The sequence below is a fragment of the Papio anubis genome, chromosome 20, assembly GCF_008728515.1.
Source record: "Papio anubis isolate 15944 chromosome 20, Panubis1.0, whole genome shotgun sequence".
Lineage (NCBI taxonomy): Eukaryota > Metazoa > Chordata > Mammalia > Primates > Cercopithecidae > Papio > Papio anubis.
Window position 1 is genome coordinate 4,815,971 of NC_044995.1, and position 16,041 is coordinate 4,832,011.

Below are 16,041 nucleotides of genomic sequence, written 5' to 3' on the forward strand. Positions count from 1 at the left end.
AAACCTGCCAGGCCTGGAGCCCCTCCTCCCAGCAAAATGCCGGCCAAGCTCAAGGAGAAACAACATTTATTGTGGAGGGGAGCTGGGCGGGGCTCAGCCCTCGGAGAACTGGCAGTACAGCCGCTCCAGCCTCGGCTCCAGGCACAGCCGGAACGGGATCTCCAGGATGGCAGAGAAGCCTTCGGCCAGCGTCGGGGCCTCGAACTGCTTCCTGGCAGTGGTGGGAACAGTGAGGGACAGCCTGGCTCATGTGGCCCAGCCAGCGCCCCTCCCCGCTGCCGTCCCCAACAGTACCTGTAGCCATACATGACCATGTCTGATACGGGGACATGAGAGGAGTCCGTCATCTCTCGAAACTGTGGGGATATCAGAAGGGGCGAAAGGCCCAGGGGTCAGGGGAGGGAGGGGGCACCTGGGGGTGAGGAGGGGGGTCGGGGTGCATCCCCGGGGGGTGACCGGGCCTAGCGGGCTCACCCGGTTGTTGTGGCGCGCCTGCTCCAGAGTGGCGGTGAAGAGGAAGCAGCGGCAGGGGAAGCCCGCGGCTCGGGCGCACTGGACGTACCTGTGGGGGAAGGAGCTGGATGTGCAGGCCCCGCCCACCCCGCGCACCCTACCGCAGGCTCCCCGCTACCTGGCCCGGCTCGCAGAGTCCGGGTTTGTGTTGTCGATGGCGACCCGTTTCCCTTGCTTCAGGGCTGTCTCACACGCGGTCACACAGCGCTGCCAGGAGCCTAGCGTGTCCTGGGGACACGAGAGGTCACAAACGGATCCGGAGACCCGAGGGGAGAGAAGACCCAGAGCGGGGTCGGGGAGGCAGTGATGGAGGGAAGCCGCCCCAAACTAGTTGAGCGGTGGAGATGGGAACTGAATAGATTCGGGGCGGCCAAAGCCTAGTCATACCCTGTTCACATGGACGTATCCGGCCGACACGAGGTGCTTCTTGAGAAAGGTGGACTTCCCGGCTGTGTGGGGGGCAGTGTCGGTGGGTGGCCTAGGACCCCGGAGGGGCTCAGGGCACAGGGGCAGGGCACTCACCCCCAGGGAATCCCACGGCGACAACCACCTCCGGGCTAGAGCTCAGGAGGGCCCTGGACTCGGGGAGGCAGAGAGGTCCTGAGCGGGAGAGAGTCCTCTGCGAGGGGAGGGGCACACGCGTGAGACGCTGTCCCCGTCTCCGGGAGCCCTCCCGTTCCCACCCCCACCCCAGGGCCTCACCGGGTCAAAGGCTGGGAGCTCAAAGCCGGCTGCTGGCCACTTCAGGAAGAACTCCTCAGGCGTGGCGAAGGGCAGGCCAAGGTTGAGGGCAAACTAGGGGTTGAGAACGGACATCAGACACAGGCCCGGATCGGGCTCGGGCGCGGGGCAGCGGGCAGGGGCCTCACCAGGCGATCTGCGCAGGAGAAGTCTTTCTTCTTCCGCCCTGGGGCCCAGTTGGCCGGGCGTCCGGCTGCGTCTGGAACACACGGGACACACTGTCCCCACCAGCTCGGAGGGAGGGGTCCCAGCCCACCCTCAGCAGCCTCCAGGCCCTTACCTCCCACAAAGATGCTGTCCCGGATGGAGATGGGCGCGCCCTCGTTGGCCTGCGGGAGATGGCAGTGAGGAGGCCCTTCCCATAACTGTCCCGCCGCAGCAGCAGCGGGTCCCTGGGGCTGCTTCGCCTGGTCTATGCCGCGCATCAGGCCTCATCCTCCAACTTTTCATGTCCCCACCATCCAGCCACTTTGCACCGTGCTCCTGGCCCTGTGGTCTCTCCACGCAGCCCCCTCCCTCCAGGCCTCCCGGCTTCCGCCTCCGCCGGTTCCCTACGCGGCCACCAGAGGGCGCCCGCTCTGCCTCAGCTCCAGCCTCCTGGGGGCCGGCGCCTCCCAGGCTCCCCCTCCCGCAGGGCAAAAGCGGGGCCCTCCCTGTGGCCCTGCCCTCTCCCCTCCCTCGCTTAGGGCCAGCCGCATGGGCCTCCCTGTCCCTAACTAGCCCAGGCTAGGGGCTGCCTCAGGGCCTTTGCACTTGCTGTCACTCCTGTGGGGGGGGGGGACCACTTTCCCCAGGTGTCCACGTGGCTCCCTCCTTCCTCTGTCTTAGGCCTTTTCCTCGGATGTCACCTCCTCAGAGGTCATCCGTGCCCACCACAGCTGAAACGATGCCTGCTTTCTCCACCTCCCTCCCTCCCACTGTTTGACACGCCAGTCTGCCCATCCGCCCAGAGTCATGGCCCTTGCCATGCGGGCCCCGCTGGAGCAGGCTGTCCCGCTCACCACTATCTTCAGCTCAAGAACGTGCTAAACTTCAGAACAAATGCACACACAAACGAATGAAGGAAGGAATGAACAGCTTCTCTCTCTACTACTCTGATTTAGAAAGTTTAAGAGCATTGGTCTCGTAAACCAACATCTAAGATGTGACAGCAAAAAAACAGAAGGCAGGTCCGAGGGAGGACAGGAGGAGTAAGGAGGCTCGGACCTGGCCGGAGAGCGGGGAGCCCAGGAGTGAGGGGCTGGAGCGAGGAAAAGGAGGGAAGCCGGGCAGACTGCGAGACTCACCTGCTCCTGCAGATGGTCCCACATGCCTGTCACTGGCTTCCGGTACAAGCCTGCGTGCGTGGCCACCAGCACCTGTGGATGGGAGGGGGCCACCAGCCTCAGCTCCTCCTCAAGCACCTACTGGATGCTACCCCAGCCCTCACCCAGCCAAGCAGAGCTACAGAATTTGTAGCTGATGATGGGTTCTTATCAGCATCACACCGCCTGAGGCCTCTGCCCCACTTATCCTGGAGTCTGAAGCCCTCTCTCTGGATCTCTGTGCCCCCACATAGCTCCCAGCCTCCCTTCCAGCCATACCTGGAAGGGGACCCCCAGCTTCTCCACCACAGCCTCCACCTTGGCCTTGAACTCTTCGGCTGGCAGCTTCCCGCGCCCGATGCTCATCTGGTTGGTGAAGATCACCAGCTGGGGAGCAGAGAGTGTCACGAGGCGCTTGCTCACCAGGACCTTGGTCTGACCTGAGGTCGGACCGCCACCTGCACGCACCCATGCAGACAGGCTGCTGCACATACCTTGTAGCCCTCGGCTTCCAGCTCCCGGAGCTTACGCGGAATCTCTGGGTACAAGATCCTAGGGCAGGTAGGAAGCGGGAGGGGTGACCCGGGGCCAGAGGTGGACTCCAGGCCTCACTCACTCCCTTGTTTTGCCTCTTATCACCTCCAGTCACTGGGGCCAGTGGGAAAGACCTTCCCAGAGCGTGTGGTGATGAGGGTCCCGTCCAGATCAAAGCCAGCCACCTGGTGTCACCAAGGAAAGAGGAACAGCAGCACTGTGATACCTCTGACCCTCTCCACTCACAGGCTGACTCACACCAACCCTGCCATCTCACAGATGGGGAAACCAAGTCACAGAACACCCCCATGTCAAGCATCCGTGAAGCCTCTGAGTGCGGCCCGACATCTTAACCTTACTGTCTCCTGTTACTCCTTATGACCCCGGCCCCAGGATTACAGTCTTTAAAATGGGGGTTAATGTCTTACCCAGCCTCCTTCCTCCCCTGGCCTTCTCCACCTTGGTGGGCTGCTAATCGTGAAAATAAAAACAGGAGCAAAGCTTTGGGTGCTAACTGCATGTCAGGGACTATGCCACGTGCTTTTTATGGATTCAGCATCGTAGAGACGAGAGACATGGGACTCAGAATGTGGTGGTAACAGCATTTGAACTCAAGTCTCTCTGGACCTAAAAAATACTCATCATAATAGCTCCTACTGAGACGGTCATGGTCATTGCTGATGACTGGGTGGTCACCGTGGGACATGCAGGAGCTGACATACATCATTTTCCCCACTGCTTACAACGAACCCTGCGTTTATCATTAGGCCCATTTCTCAGAAAAGTAAATAGAGGCTAAAAAGAAGTTGAGAGAGCACACAACAAACCTGGGATTGGGTCCCAGTCTGTGGCGGCTCCCTCAGCCCTCGGCGTAGTCCTCACCTTGCCCTGGGGTTTCACCCCAGCTGCGGTGAACACTAGCAGCTTCTCCAAGTTCTCCCAGCCGGGGTTTGACTTCCGCATACGCTTCTTGGGAGGCTCAGCATCTCTCTTCTCGTCTTGGGACACCGGAGGGGTGCCAGGTGGAGTATCTGGCTGGGATTCTGGTGTGCGGATCTCTTCCCAGCGCAGGGTCAGTGGGTGGAGGCCATTGACCAAATACAGTGTGTCCCCCACCCCCAGAGAGCCTTCCAATCCCGGCTTCAACTCCTGGGTCCCGGCAGTTGAGGGGTTAACTCCCAGCTGCAGAAAGAGGGAGGAGCTGAGACTGGCTCCGCCCCGACCGGGAGCCTCCTCCAATCAACTACCGAGCGGAAAGATCTGCCTTTCACCACTAATCAGATCCTTAGGCATCACCGCTTCACTTTCGAACGGGCTTTGGAACGGTTAAGCGTTTTCAGCCTTATCCAATTTCTTTCTTCCTTCCTTCCTTCCTTCCTTCCTTCCTTCCTTCCTTCCGTCCGTCCGTCCTTCCTTTTCTTCCTTTCCCTTTCCTTCCTTCCTCCCTCCCTCCCTCCCTCCCTTTCTTTAGACAGAATCTTGTTTTGTCGCCCAGGCTGGAGTGCAGTGGTGCAATCTCGGCTCACTGCAACCTCTGCCTCCCGGGTTCAAACGATTCTCCTGCCTCAGCCACCCGAGTAGCTGGGATTACAGGCACCCGCCACCATGCCCGGCTAATTTTTGTATTTTTAGTAGAGATGGGTTTTCGCCATGTTGGCCAGGCTGGTCACAAACTCCTGATCTCAGGTGATTCGCCCGCCTAAGCCTTCCAAAGTGCTGGGATTACAGGCGTGAGCCACCGCGCCTGGCCTCCTTGTCCAATTTCTAAGGGCTTGGACAGGTATCCACCCCACTGAAACAGGCAACACTTCTTTCTTTACTGGACACACCCCCTTCTCTCCTAGCCATATTTTTTTCTTTTCTTTTTTGAGGCAGGTTCTCGCTGTCACCCAGGCTGAAGTACAGTGTGGTGATCACTGCTCACTGCACCCTAGACCTACTGGGCTCAAGGGATCCTCTCGAATAGCTGGAACTACAAGGACGCGCCACCATCCCCGCTAATTTTTTATAGAGACAGGTTTCACCATGTCGCTCAGGCTGGTCTCGAACTCCTGGGTTCAAGCGATCTGCCCGCCTCGGCCTCCCAAAGTGCTGGGATTACAGGCTTGAGCCACAACGCCCGGCCCCAATCAGATTTTCCTAATGTACCACTTCACTGATGGCTTGCAATTCCTCCCCAAATCCCATCCCCAGGCCTTGCTGCCCCTTGCAGAGGCACTGATACCTGTTTCACTGCCACTGTCCGGGTCTCAGGATCTGCGACCAGTTCCACTGAGGATAGAAGGGATGGAGTCAGGATTTGCATCCTTGTGTGATTGGTTCCCTCATTTCTGGGGAGTGTGGCCTGCTTCAGGCTATAGCATCCATTCCGGAGGGAGTCAGAGGCAGTTTATTTCTACACGGGATTGGCTCCTTGACATATAGTAGCCAGATGGTGGCACTAGGATTGCCTGACACTGGTCCTTCCTTGTAAGGGACAGGGAGGTACTTTTCTCTATAGAATTGGTTTCCTCCTTTACAAAAAATGTGGCTAGATACAGGTCCAGGACTTGGCCTGTTACCATCCATCCCAACCTAGTGACATTTATTTTTCTCCATAGGATTTTTCTCTTGACAAGAGTCGTTGCCTGTTTCTGGATTTCCAGATGGCCTGAGTATCATCCGCGCAGTGAACATCCTCCCGAAATTGGCTCGATCCCCTCTCCCCCAAAGGATCTAGCTAATTCTAAATCAAGCACAAACTTTCTCTTCCTGTGCGCCCTACAGAGCACCTTCTGACTTCGGGGCTGCCGGCACCACGCAATCCCGCGTAGCAGCCAAGCGTCCCTCTGGATTGTTCTCACTTTTGCAACAGGCCACACCCCCTCCAGCTCAGGCCCCGCCCACCTTGAGTCCTGGAGCACTTCCGGTCCGTGACCTGGGTCAGGGGTCCCCTGCCCAGGACCAGGGCTTGCCCGTCCGAGGGCAGGAAGATGGGAGGCGCTCCCCCAGGGGGGCTCTCGAGCCACAAGCGGCCCGGGGCCTCCACCTCGCCCATCCTGGGTGCCAGCCTGGGGAGCAGGTAAACGGGCTTGAGTGGCGCACAGCTCCAGTTTGCTACAGGAAATCCCACTTCTTCCCACCTCCACTAGAACTTTCCCCATCATTAACTGCTCCGGAAGTCCCACCCCCTCGCCTGCCGCGGGTCGCGCCGTTTCCCAGGCGACAACGCGTGCTCCATCCCCGCGAGTTGGAATCCCCACTTCCCAAGGCACAGGCAGATAGCCTCGCACATGCCCCCGCCCCGCCCTGTACTCACCCGGGACCGCTGCTCTGGCTCACGGCCACTTCCGACCAGGGAGGTCCTGCCCGAGGCGCCCCGCTTGCAACACGGCCGGCGGCGCTCAGTTCCTCGGCGGACGGAAATGACTCGTGCCCTCGAGGGGGGCGGGGCCTGGGTTCCTCCCACAGCAGCCACGCCCCTTGCCCGACCCACTTTCCCTAGGGTCCCTCCACAGCCCTGACCTTCACGTCTTGCTGCAACGCGAGGCTCAGACCGGTAGCGGGGACTGGATCCTTCGTTAGCAGATTTGCCTCTTTCTAACTTGACTTCTAATTTTCATCCCAGGGAGGAAGCTTTTTTTCCCATCTGATGGTCATTGTCAGTCAAGGAAACCTCCGCCCACGACAGCGCCCCTAAATCCTTCTTTGGTATTACCCTCCATGTTTTAGTTTCCTCATCTATAAAGGGGATGATCCTTTCCACTTCGTGGGGTTACCATGATGATTAAAGGCGCTAACACGTCACAAAAGCTTTAAAAAATGTTTGGGTGGTAGTAAGCCCCGTTTAAATCTTATTTAGTGTTAGCATTCTTCCGGTAGTGGTCTGGTGGGAGATTACTTTTACCTGGTCCTAATTTCGAAGGTGGTTTCCACCTGCTTTCTAACCTCCAGCCATTTTTTTTTTTTTTTGGAGAAGGGGTCTCACTGTGCTGCCCAGGCTGATCTCGACCTCCTGGCGTCCTGTGATCCTGCCGCCTCGGCCTCCCAGGGTGTTGGCCTTATAGGCGTGAGGCACCAAGCCCAGCTGCTGCAGTCCTTTTATAATAGAAGACTCCCGGCTGGAGTTCCTGGCTTTGCTGGTGAATGTGTGGCCTCTGGCTCCAACCATCACCCCAAGATTGGGGTCCATGGTCACACAAGACTGGAATGCTCTCCTCCACCCCATGAACCTCTTGTCTTCATATGTATAAAATGGGCACAGAGCCAGGTGCGGTGGCTGACTCCTGTAATCCCAGCACTTTGGGAGGCCCAGGCCGGTAGATCATTTGAGGTCAGGAGTTCGAGACCAGCCTGGCCAACATGGTGAAACCCTGTTTCTACTGAAAATACAAAAATTATCCGGGCGGCAGTGGCGCGTAATCCCAGCTACTCGGGAGGTTGAGGCAGGAGAATCACTTGAACCTGAGCGAGAGTGGGACCCTGTCTCAAAAATAAATAAATAAATAAAATGGACACAGTCATTCCAACCCCCAGCTGTTCACTGATAATCAGACGTTGCCATTCGGTTTCAGAAAATGTTGAATGAACACTCACAACACACCACACATTTATCTGTCAGAGGTAAAACTCTTTAATCTCAGAGCGCCCTTCCCAACTGCCAATCCCCCAACCCCTCACTCTCTCCCCTACACCAGGGCCGGAGAGTGAGGGCCCCTGCCCCCCACCTTGGGTGGACGAGGGCCCTTTAAGGCACCTGTGGAGGTGGGGGGCGAGGGACGGGAGCTGGTACCATCCTGGATGCAGGGACGGGCTTCGATTGGCAGGCTGTTGTGGGGATGGATGGAACCAATGAAAGGGGGTGCCAGAGGCAACGACCCCAGCCCCCGTAGTGTAAAGAATGTAAATTGAAGGCCCCAGGCCAATTCTGGGAACAGGAGGGCTTGGCCACGCCCCCACAGGAAGCTGGAGCCAATCAGGAGGGAGAACTCAGGAAAAGCGGACGATGACTATGCGGAGACTGGTCAAGCCCTTTAAAGGATTCGAGCCAATCAAAAATAAGAGCTGCCCACCGACTAGGGGATGGAGCCAATGACGTGCGAGCAAAGCCCTTGTCGCTAGACGAAAAACAACGGAATTGACCATTTAGAGCTTAGAACTGAGCGAGCCAATCCCTTAATAGAAGAAATCTGTCGCTAGGCGGAGAGAGGCGACAGACCCAATCGGGAAACGGGACAGATCCCGCTCCTCGGCGCGGGAGGTCATGGGCTGGAAGGGCGACGTGGATTGGCAGAGGCGGCTCAATCCTGGGAACGGGAACGCAAGGAGGCGGGTCCCGGATCGGCCTCAGATTGGCGGGCCCCGGGAGTGGGGCGGGGGCGTAGTGTGGGACGGGGCGGATGAGGCCCGGGACGCTCCCTCCCTGGGCCTCAGTATTTCCGCTTCAGCTTCTGGAAGTCGCTGGTGTTAAGCCGCGGCCGTGGCAGGTCCCCGAAGACCTGGGTGTCCTCGGCCTCTCTCAGCACCAGCGCGCGCATGCTTGCCGCGATACGGTCCAGGTCGGGCGAAGAGGGCTGCCGGGGGGGGGGGGGGGGGGGGGGGGGGGGGGGGACGACGACGGGGCGAGGTCAGCGCCGGCAGGGCACGCCCCCTGCACCCACACGCAGCCCAGGGGTGCACCCTGGCTCCAAGCCCACTCCTAGCACGTCCCCGCCCTGCCAGTTGTGCCCTGCGATGCCCACTGCCCACAATGCCCTTCCCATCTTGCTCCGCGTAGGAACCGTTCTACCCGGTTCAGACACCTCCTCCACGAAGCCTTCCTGCCCCTCTCCCTCCCCTTCTTGGCCTGGGACATTGCTTCCTACACATGGAAATGCTGTTGTCTGCTATCTATTAAGGCTGCGTGCACCCTCTCAAGTCTGAGGATCTGGGCTGGGATTTCAGTCATGTTCCAATCAGACCTCTACTGCTGACTAGCTGTGAGCAAGAGGTTTTGCTTCCCTAGGCCTCAGTATCCCCTTCTGAAAAATGGGAGCGGATAACAGGGTCTCTGTGAGGACTGAGATAATCAGCTGTTACTGCTTTATCATGTGGCCACTGCGCTACAGAAAAGATCCCTCCCTGTGTCAGCCCCCACCAAGGAGCGGTCCTGTCATTCTGCCTGCAGCTCCGGCACCTAGTACTGCCTCTGCTACAGCCCCCGTCACCCTGAGCTGGGCCTGTCCCCTCGCAGGATGGGACCCGGAGACCCAGATCGGGAACTGGATCTGAGCCCAGTGGGAGACCAGCTCCTGGGCACAGCACTCTGGAGGCCAGAGCGTTCAATTAACTGTGTTGCCATGAGTCGCCAGCACAGACAGCAGCAGCAGGAGGACCCTGGCTGCACCAGGCCCTGTTTCTGGTCTTCGGCGCTCACTGCCTCATTGAGGGAAGATGCACAGAAGAGGTCACCACTGTGACTGCTGGTTTGCACATGAGGACACTGAGGCCTGAGGGGGAACTGTGGGGACCCAGGCCTCCTCCCTCAAAGCCCACAGCTCCTTCCTGAAACGCAGCTGGGTTCCAGTCCCAGCTCTGCCTCTCAGGGAAGTCACATGTCCCCTCTGCCTCAGTTTCCCCTCTGCTTCAGGAAGGCTCAGTGAAGGCCAGCCCAGCCCAGGAGCTTCAAACAGGGGTCACTACAAGGGATGAACAGGAGACCAGGGGGTGGGACAAATTCTGCAAAGGGCCAGGAATGTGCGGGGTGGGGATGGGAGGTGACCTAAACCCTCCAAGCCTCAGTTTCCCCACTGGAGGGCATGCCAGAATACCTGTGCCTTGCCCAGAGCAGGTGTTCTATAGAGGTGCTCCTGGAAAGGAGAGGCCTTCTCTATAAGGCACTAGGACACATGGTAAGGCTGCAATTGTTAAAACTGCAAGGCTCAGGTCCAAGAACTCGCCTCTTGAGGTTGAGGGGAGGATTCAGTTAGCTTATGAGTGGAAAGTGGCATCCACGCCGGAGGGCTTCCTGGAGGAGGCGGCTCAGAGCCCTTCCAGCTGCCTTCCCTACCTCCCCACATTTGCCCCTCACCGGCCCATTCTCCTCATCTGATGACCGCGCCTCTGTCCTCTTCTCCTTGAAGCCCCAGACGGGCACAGACACAGGCAGGGACTTGGCGTACTGCTGTGTGGGTAGGGCTGAGGCCGGGGGCACTGAGCAGGTTGGGGGGCCAGCGGGGGTCTCCTCGCTCAGGCTGCCATCTGAAAGAGAGGGTGGATTTCAGCTTCTGTCACTGCCTTTGTGCCAGCCGCCTGCCCCCAGGTAGGGAGGGGAACAGCCTGGGACACTCACCGTCTGTACTCTCGGGGTCCGACTCACAGAAGGGAGGAAGGTCCTGGAGGGTGGCGTCCTCATCCATCACGAAGAGCCCTGTGGATGGCGTGAGTGAGAGGCCTGGGCCAGTTAGAGGCCCTAGCCATGCTCCGTGTGCCCTCCTCCTCAGCCACCGCCACCGCCACAGCCACCACCTCCACCTCCCTGCGGCTTCTGAGACCCTCTTCCTTCACCTCAAAAACAGCTTCCTCTAGCAGCCTGCCTGGTCATCGGCAGAAACACACTCAGTTTCTATGGATCTGTCACCTTCTCAGCTGCACACAACGGGCTGCTAACGTGAAACCTCTATGATCTGTTTGGGACAATGTGACTCAAAATACAGACTGAGAGAAATATGGGATGACTATGACCTCTGTTTCACAAATGGAGACCTGGAGGCCCAGAGAGGTTAAGTCACTTGCCCGAGGTCCCATGGCTACTAAGGGATACCACCAGGATTTGAACTCAGGATGCCTGCCCTTCACCCTATGCGGGTTTTCTCTAGCAAGGTGAGCAGGCTGGCCATTTGTAATAACAACAAACGAGGACCTCCTAGTTACTGATCAAACTCCTACTAACTCCTCAAAGCCCTAGTGTTACAGCCCAGCCTCCGGGAAGTGCCCAACCCCCAAATTCCCCCCCCCGCAAAACAGTTGCTTGCTCCCTCCATGGCTTCCTCAGATGTTGGCTGCATCCTGGACAACTCTTTAATTCCTATCGTGGCCTCCCAGGCCTTGTGGAAACAACTCTGGTTCTACCCATGTCCTGCTCCAGAGCCTCCCAACCCCGCACTGGGACTCCAATTCCTTGGCTAGACCGGGAGGCCCTTGAGAAAAAAGCCCGAGCCTGCTGTGTGTCCCTGTGCCCACCACTCCCAGCACAGAGCTGGCTCAGAGCAGGGAAGGGACTGGCTTTAGATCACACAGCAAGCCCCAGGCAAGCCTGTCTGGCTCCGGGGTCCTGAGACTGCACTTGCGTGGAAGTACTCAGGACTAAGCAGGTCACCCCCACAAAGCCTCCTGCAGGCACCTCATCAAGCACTGGGCCGCATCAGCCCCTACCCCTGCCCTCTCACCTCCATTATCACTGACGCCCAGCTGCTCCCCGGAGGTCTCTGTCTCTGTAGGCTCATCCTCTTCCTCCTCGTTGTCCTCCCTGGCCAGGGTAGGCCGGGGTGGGCTGGGCGTGGGGCTGGGTGGCTGTGGTGCTGGTGGGGGCGCAGGAGGCCGAGCAGCAGCGGCAGCCCTGTGGGCCAGCGCGATATCGTGCAGGCAGCGACGTGCTGCCTCCGCCAGGGCTCCTCGGCCATGGGCAGCGTAGGCACAGGGGCCCGGGCGGGGTGGTGGCGGCGGGGCTGCGGTCAGCAGCACCAGCTCCGTGCCAGTCCGGGCCCGGAAGCGCTCAGCGGCCCCCACCACGGCCTCCCACAGCTCCTCGGGGCGCCCCGACGCCATCCGCGCCCTGCGGGCCAGAGCACGACAGAGGGGGCTGAGGTTTGCCTGCCTACACCATTGCCACCCACTCAGGGTGTCTGCCCGTCCTGTGGATGGCACTCACCCCCCTCCACCCACCTTGTCCCAGCGGTGCTGCGTGTCCTCCCCAAATCCCCTACTCCCCAGGATTCTCACCATCCAGCCCTCGCAGGCCCAGACCCTGGCGACGTCCTCTGCCCCAGCCCATTCCTCCTTCCCCTTTGGCCCTGCCCTGGCCTCTGTGTGAGCCACCAGCCACGTGAGCAGGGAGTACTGGAAAGTCAGGGGGTCCCAGCAGAGATGCCTCTCACAGTAAAACCTGCACCGGGTTCTGAAGACTGAGTACAAAAAAGCAGAATGAGCCGGGCACGGTGGCTCAGGTCTGCAACCCCAACACTTTGGGAGGCCGAGGCGGGCAGATCACTGAGCCCAGGAGTTCGAGGCCAGCCTAGGCAACATGTTGAGACCCCGTCTCTATTTCAAAAAAAAAAACGAAGAAGAATTTCATCTGCTTTTTTTACTCTTTTAACATGGTGTCTAGAAAATTTAGAACTCCAAATGGGGCTTGCGTTGAATCTGATGGGTGATGCCACCCTGCTCCATCGCCCAGCCATCCCATCCAGAGTGTCCTGCACAAGGCCCAGGGGGTTCCTTCTGCACCCAGAGCTGATGCTACCCCTCGCCATAGTCCTCAGGACAGGGTCTCAGCCTTCAGCCTGCCCCTGGAGGCTCTGCGTGTTCTGGCCAACGCCAGCTCCCCGGCTATCCTGCCTCCATGGCCTTCCAGAGCCTCTCAGGCCCAAGGCCTTCAGAAAACGTGGTCCCTGACCTGGATGCTCTGTTCCCCACCAACCTTTCACTCATCCTAGGGCGGAAGAAACTTTCCCTCACTCCTAGATCCAGCCAGTCCCCTCCCTGGGGGGGTCCCACAACATCTGAGTGGCCACCTTCCCAGCACACTTCCTTCCAGAGGGAACTGGCTGGTTCCATGACTGAGGCCTCAGCGAGAGCCAGAGCTGAACAAAGGTAAGAAATGGTGCTGGTGCTGCTCTCTGTGCTGGGAAATCCACGTGGCTTTTTCCTACAAGACTGTTCGGGCAGGTCCTCTGTCGTCCCTCATCCCCCAGGGTGCATCAGATGCCTTCCGGAGCCCATCTGATGCTGTGGGCTTCCTCCATGAGCACTCATGTCACCAGAGCTTGTGACAGCTGTACCGTGGCTGCCTCCTGCATCAGACTGTGAATTCTCCCAAGGTCAGGGATTTGTATTCACAGGACAGGTTGGCCCTAAGCAGACAATGCAGGGTGCGTCTCCTTACCGGGTGAGAAGAGCGAGGGTAGGGGGGCCGGGTCCTTGCCCTGACTCTGTCTCAAACCTGCTGTGTGACCTTGGACAGCTCACTGGCCCTCTCTGTGCCTCATTTTCTTCCCCATTAACCAGAGTGGTTGAGCCAGAGCTGCTGGGCTGTGGAAGAGGCTCCTTGGGGAGGCAGTGAGCACACTGCCACTGCAGGGATTCAGGCACAGCTGTGGTCCAGCCCACCAGGGTGAAGGGAGCAGGGAGTCTGGAGTTTGAATGAAATTTGCAGGCCCTTTATGACTCACGATCATAGATGTCGGTGTTTGCTGAGCACCTATTCAGTGCTGGGATTCCACACCTGGCATCTCACCTCCCATCTGACTCACTCAGGGAGTTCAAAGCCCCGAGGGAAGTAAGAGGTTTATCCACCACTTCCCAGAAGCCACGCAACGACCCAAGATGGGATCAACCTTCTCATCCCACCCTTTCACCTACGCTATGAGGCAGGAGTTTTAGTTACAGTTCACTCCATTTTACAGTTGCAAACTCAGGCCCAGGGACAGTCAGCATCTTGAAGAGTCCGGTCCCACAACTGGAAGAGGCAGGGCTGGGACCTGGACTCTGACAGTCTAGATCCAGGGCCTGCTCTAAATCCTGACCGCCATCCTGCCTGCCTTTAGGAGGGCAGATATTATAATCTAGATGGAAAAGTGAGGCTCAGAGAGCTTAGGACACTGGCAAGAAAGCACACAGCTACACAGGGCACAAGTGGGGCTGAAACCGCTGACTGCCCAGCCTCCAAACCCAATGAACTGGGGGGTACCCAGTGTCTCAAACACACCCCTCATGTCCTTCCTAGCTGATGGAGGAAGAAACTGAGGCTCGAAGCAAGAAGTGGCCGGTCCAAAGTCAACTGCCTGGCTGTGCTAGGCCTGGGGCTCTCACTTCCATGGGCCCCCAGCCCCTAATGACATTCGGAGAAGAGGGGGAGCGGGGGTCCCAGAGGAGGACGTCAGGATGAAACTCCCTGCCTGTACTCAATCTTGGAGGAGCCACGGGATTGAAGAGAGTGAAATAGGGTGAGTGGGTTGTGAGGGTTCCCCCAACTCAGGAGACATGAGCAAAAACGACAGGCGACTTCCACAGGCCTCTCTGCCAAGGTCCAGGGGCACCTGTAATGTTACCCAACAGGAGAGTAGCCAAGACCTGGCGGTCCTCCTTACCCTTGAGCTTCTAGAGGAGGTCCTGTTTCCTCCAAGGAGCTGAGAGATGGAGGAAGAACCCGCCCCGATGGAGAAGTTTCGTTTAAGATCAGGGAGAGATGAGACGAAAGTGAGACGTGTTCCCCACAGGAGGGGGAGCACGATGTGGCTGTCCTCTTTGGATGCGGGGAGGAGGGAAAGAGCTAAGGAGAAGAAGGGTGGAACCACCCCTCCTGTCGAAATTTTAGTGGCCCACACCCCAAGATGTGAGGAACCCGAGCATGAACGCGGTAGCCACGGGTGGGGTGAGTGCCTGGGGCCAGGCTCAGCTGCCCCGAGACCTCCCAACCTCGCCCGTGGTCCAGAGAGGACCCACTGGTCTAGGAAGAAAACAGGAAATCCCGCCCAGGCGGAGGCCAGGACCGGAAGTCCCGCCTTTGGAAGGGCGAGGGGCGCCCCGAGGCCCCCCAAGCCATTCCCCGACCCCGTGGACGTGGTCCACGGCCCAAGTAGAGATCCCAGGCGCTCTGGACACCGCAAGGTGAGGCTGTCTAGGATTTGCCTCAGGTCTGACAGGACGATTCCCACAAGCGACCCCCTTCCAGCGCTCAGCAAAGGGTCGCTGGCGGACCTCTGCCCTCTGATCTGTGCAGGCCATACCCCTCCCGTGAGCCGCTCGCCCTCCCAGCGCCCCGCTGCCTCAGGACGGCCAAATCCTCCCCACACCGCTGTTCACAACGCCGCCTCCACTCACGTGCCCGTAGCCAGCATGGCCGGCCCGGCGCCGTCGCCGCCCTCAAAAGACATGGCGGCGCCTTGCGTCACGTCCGCGTAGTTGCCCCGCCTCCTCTCTGCACACTCCGCCTCCCTTATCGGGGGCCGCCCGAGATCAAGATGGCGGCCACAGGGGCTTCATCCGAACCAGTGGGCAATGGCGACGGCAGCGTGCCCATAAAAAAAATGGCGAAAAAAATGCTTCAGCTTTCTCGCCTAGAGCATTTCCATTTGCCCCCAACAATAATGGCCGTCCTCATAAGCTCGCTCATGACCACAGCAAACGAAGGCAAGCGACCTGACGTCCCTGACCCACGATAAACTTCTTCGACAAAAGTGGAGGAAATCGGTGCTCGTTAACAACACGGCAGCCAACCGGTCTAATCAGCCCATAGTGTACATTGGCTCTCCCTCCCTCCAACCTACTCCCATTCAGCACCAAAGCTGGCAAAGATCCAACACGGCAGCATTTCTTGCTTCGGTTTGCCAGGCTTCAAAATGGCGGCTCAGCCCGCTTTCTCGCGACGGTGACTCAGAAATTCGTTTGGGGCCGCTTCGTTTCTGGGGGCACTGACGGCTTCATCCCGTTATCCCGAGTCCCTCAGTGCCTCTTGTGGTGTACAGCTCCTCTCACCTCCTCTTCTCTTATCCGTTCGGCTCTTCCAGCTGTCGCGCCCCGCAGAGAGATGGGACACCCCCGTATTAACATGGCCTTAGCCGACCGGCTTAGGCCATGCCCTCGAGCAAAATGGTACCTCCTTGGCTTCAATTCCAGTATACAACATGGAGAAGGAAGTGGGCGTTTCGAGGCGTGCTTGCCCCAGGTGGTGCAGCTCTCAGACCCTCCCACTTGTTTACTTCGTGGCGAGAGG

At 58.9% G+C, this 16,041-nt stretch overlaps 2 protein-coding genes across 4 annotated transcripts; both read right to left on the bottom strand.

Moving 5' to 3' along the window:
- Positions 1 to 49: 49 nt before the first annotated feature.
- Positions 50 to 6,520, bottom strand: PNKP (polynucleotide kinase 3'-phosphatase). The gene is made up of 17 exons (XM_003915929.5): positions 6,391 to 6,520; positions 5,979 to 6,142; positions 5,317 to 5,363; positions 3,975 to 4,274; positions 3,198 to 3,277; positions 3,053 to 3,110; positions 2,838 to 2,945; positions 2,541 to 2,612; positions 1,535 to 1,583; positions 1,383 to 1,453; positions 1,216 to 1,308; positions 1,036 to 1,132; positions 901 to 962; positions 632 to 741; positions 475 to 562; positions 295 to 356; positions 50 to 211 (listed from the first exon to the last, which is right to left on the bottom strand). The coding sequence occupies exons 2-17, from the start codon at positions 6,127 to 6,129 to the stop codon at positions 94 to 96; spliced, it is 1,566 nt and encodes a 521-aa protein (XP_003915978.2). The 5' UTR covers positions 6,130 to 6,142; positions 6,391 to 6,520; the 3' UTR covers positions 50 to 93.
- A 1,160-nt stretch (positions 6,521 to 7,680) lies between these two features.
- Positions 7,681 to 15,969, bottom strand: AKT1S1 (AKT1 substrate 1). Of its 3 annotated transcripts, none has more exons than XM_021931329.2 (5): positions 15,804 to 15,969; positions 11,498 to 11,883; positions 10,402 to 10,479; positions 10,141 to 10,310; positions 7,681 to 8,644 (listed from the first exon to the last, which is right to left on the bottom strand). In XM_021931329.2, exons 2-5 carry the CDS (start codon positions 11,874 to 11,876, stop codon positions 8,501 to 8,503), a joined length of 771 nt encoding a protein of 256 aa, XP_021787021.1. In that variant the 5' UTR covers positions 11,877 to 11,883; positions 15,804 to 15,969; the 3' UTR covers positions 7,681 to 8,500. The 3 variants fall into 3 exon arrangements, with proteins under 3 accessions (XP_021787021.1, XP_021787019.1, XP_021787020.1); XM_021931327.2 differs by having other exon boundaries at positions 15,150 to 15,845; XM_021931328.2 differs by lacking the exon at positions 15,804 to 15,969 and adding an exon at positions 14,417 to 14,867.
- Positions 15,970 to 16,041: the final 72 nt, after the last annotated feature.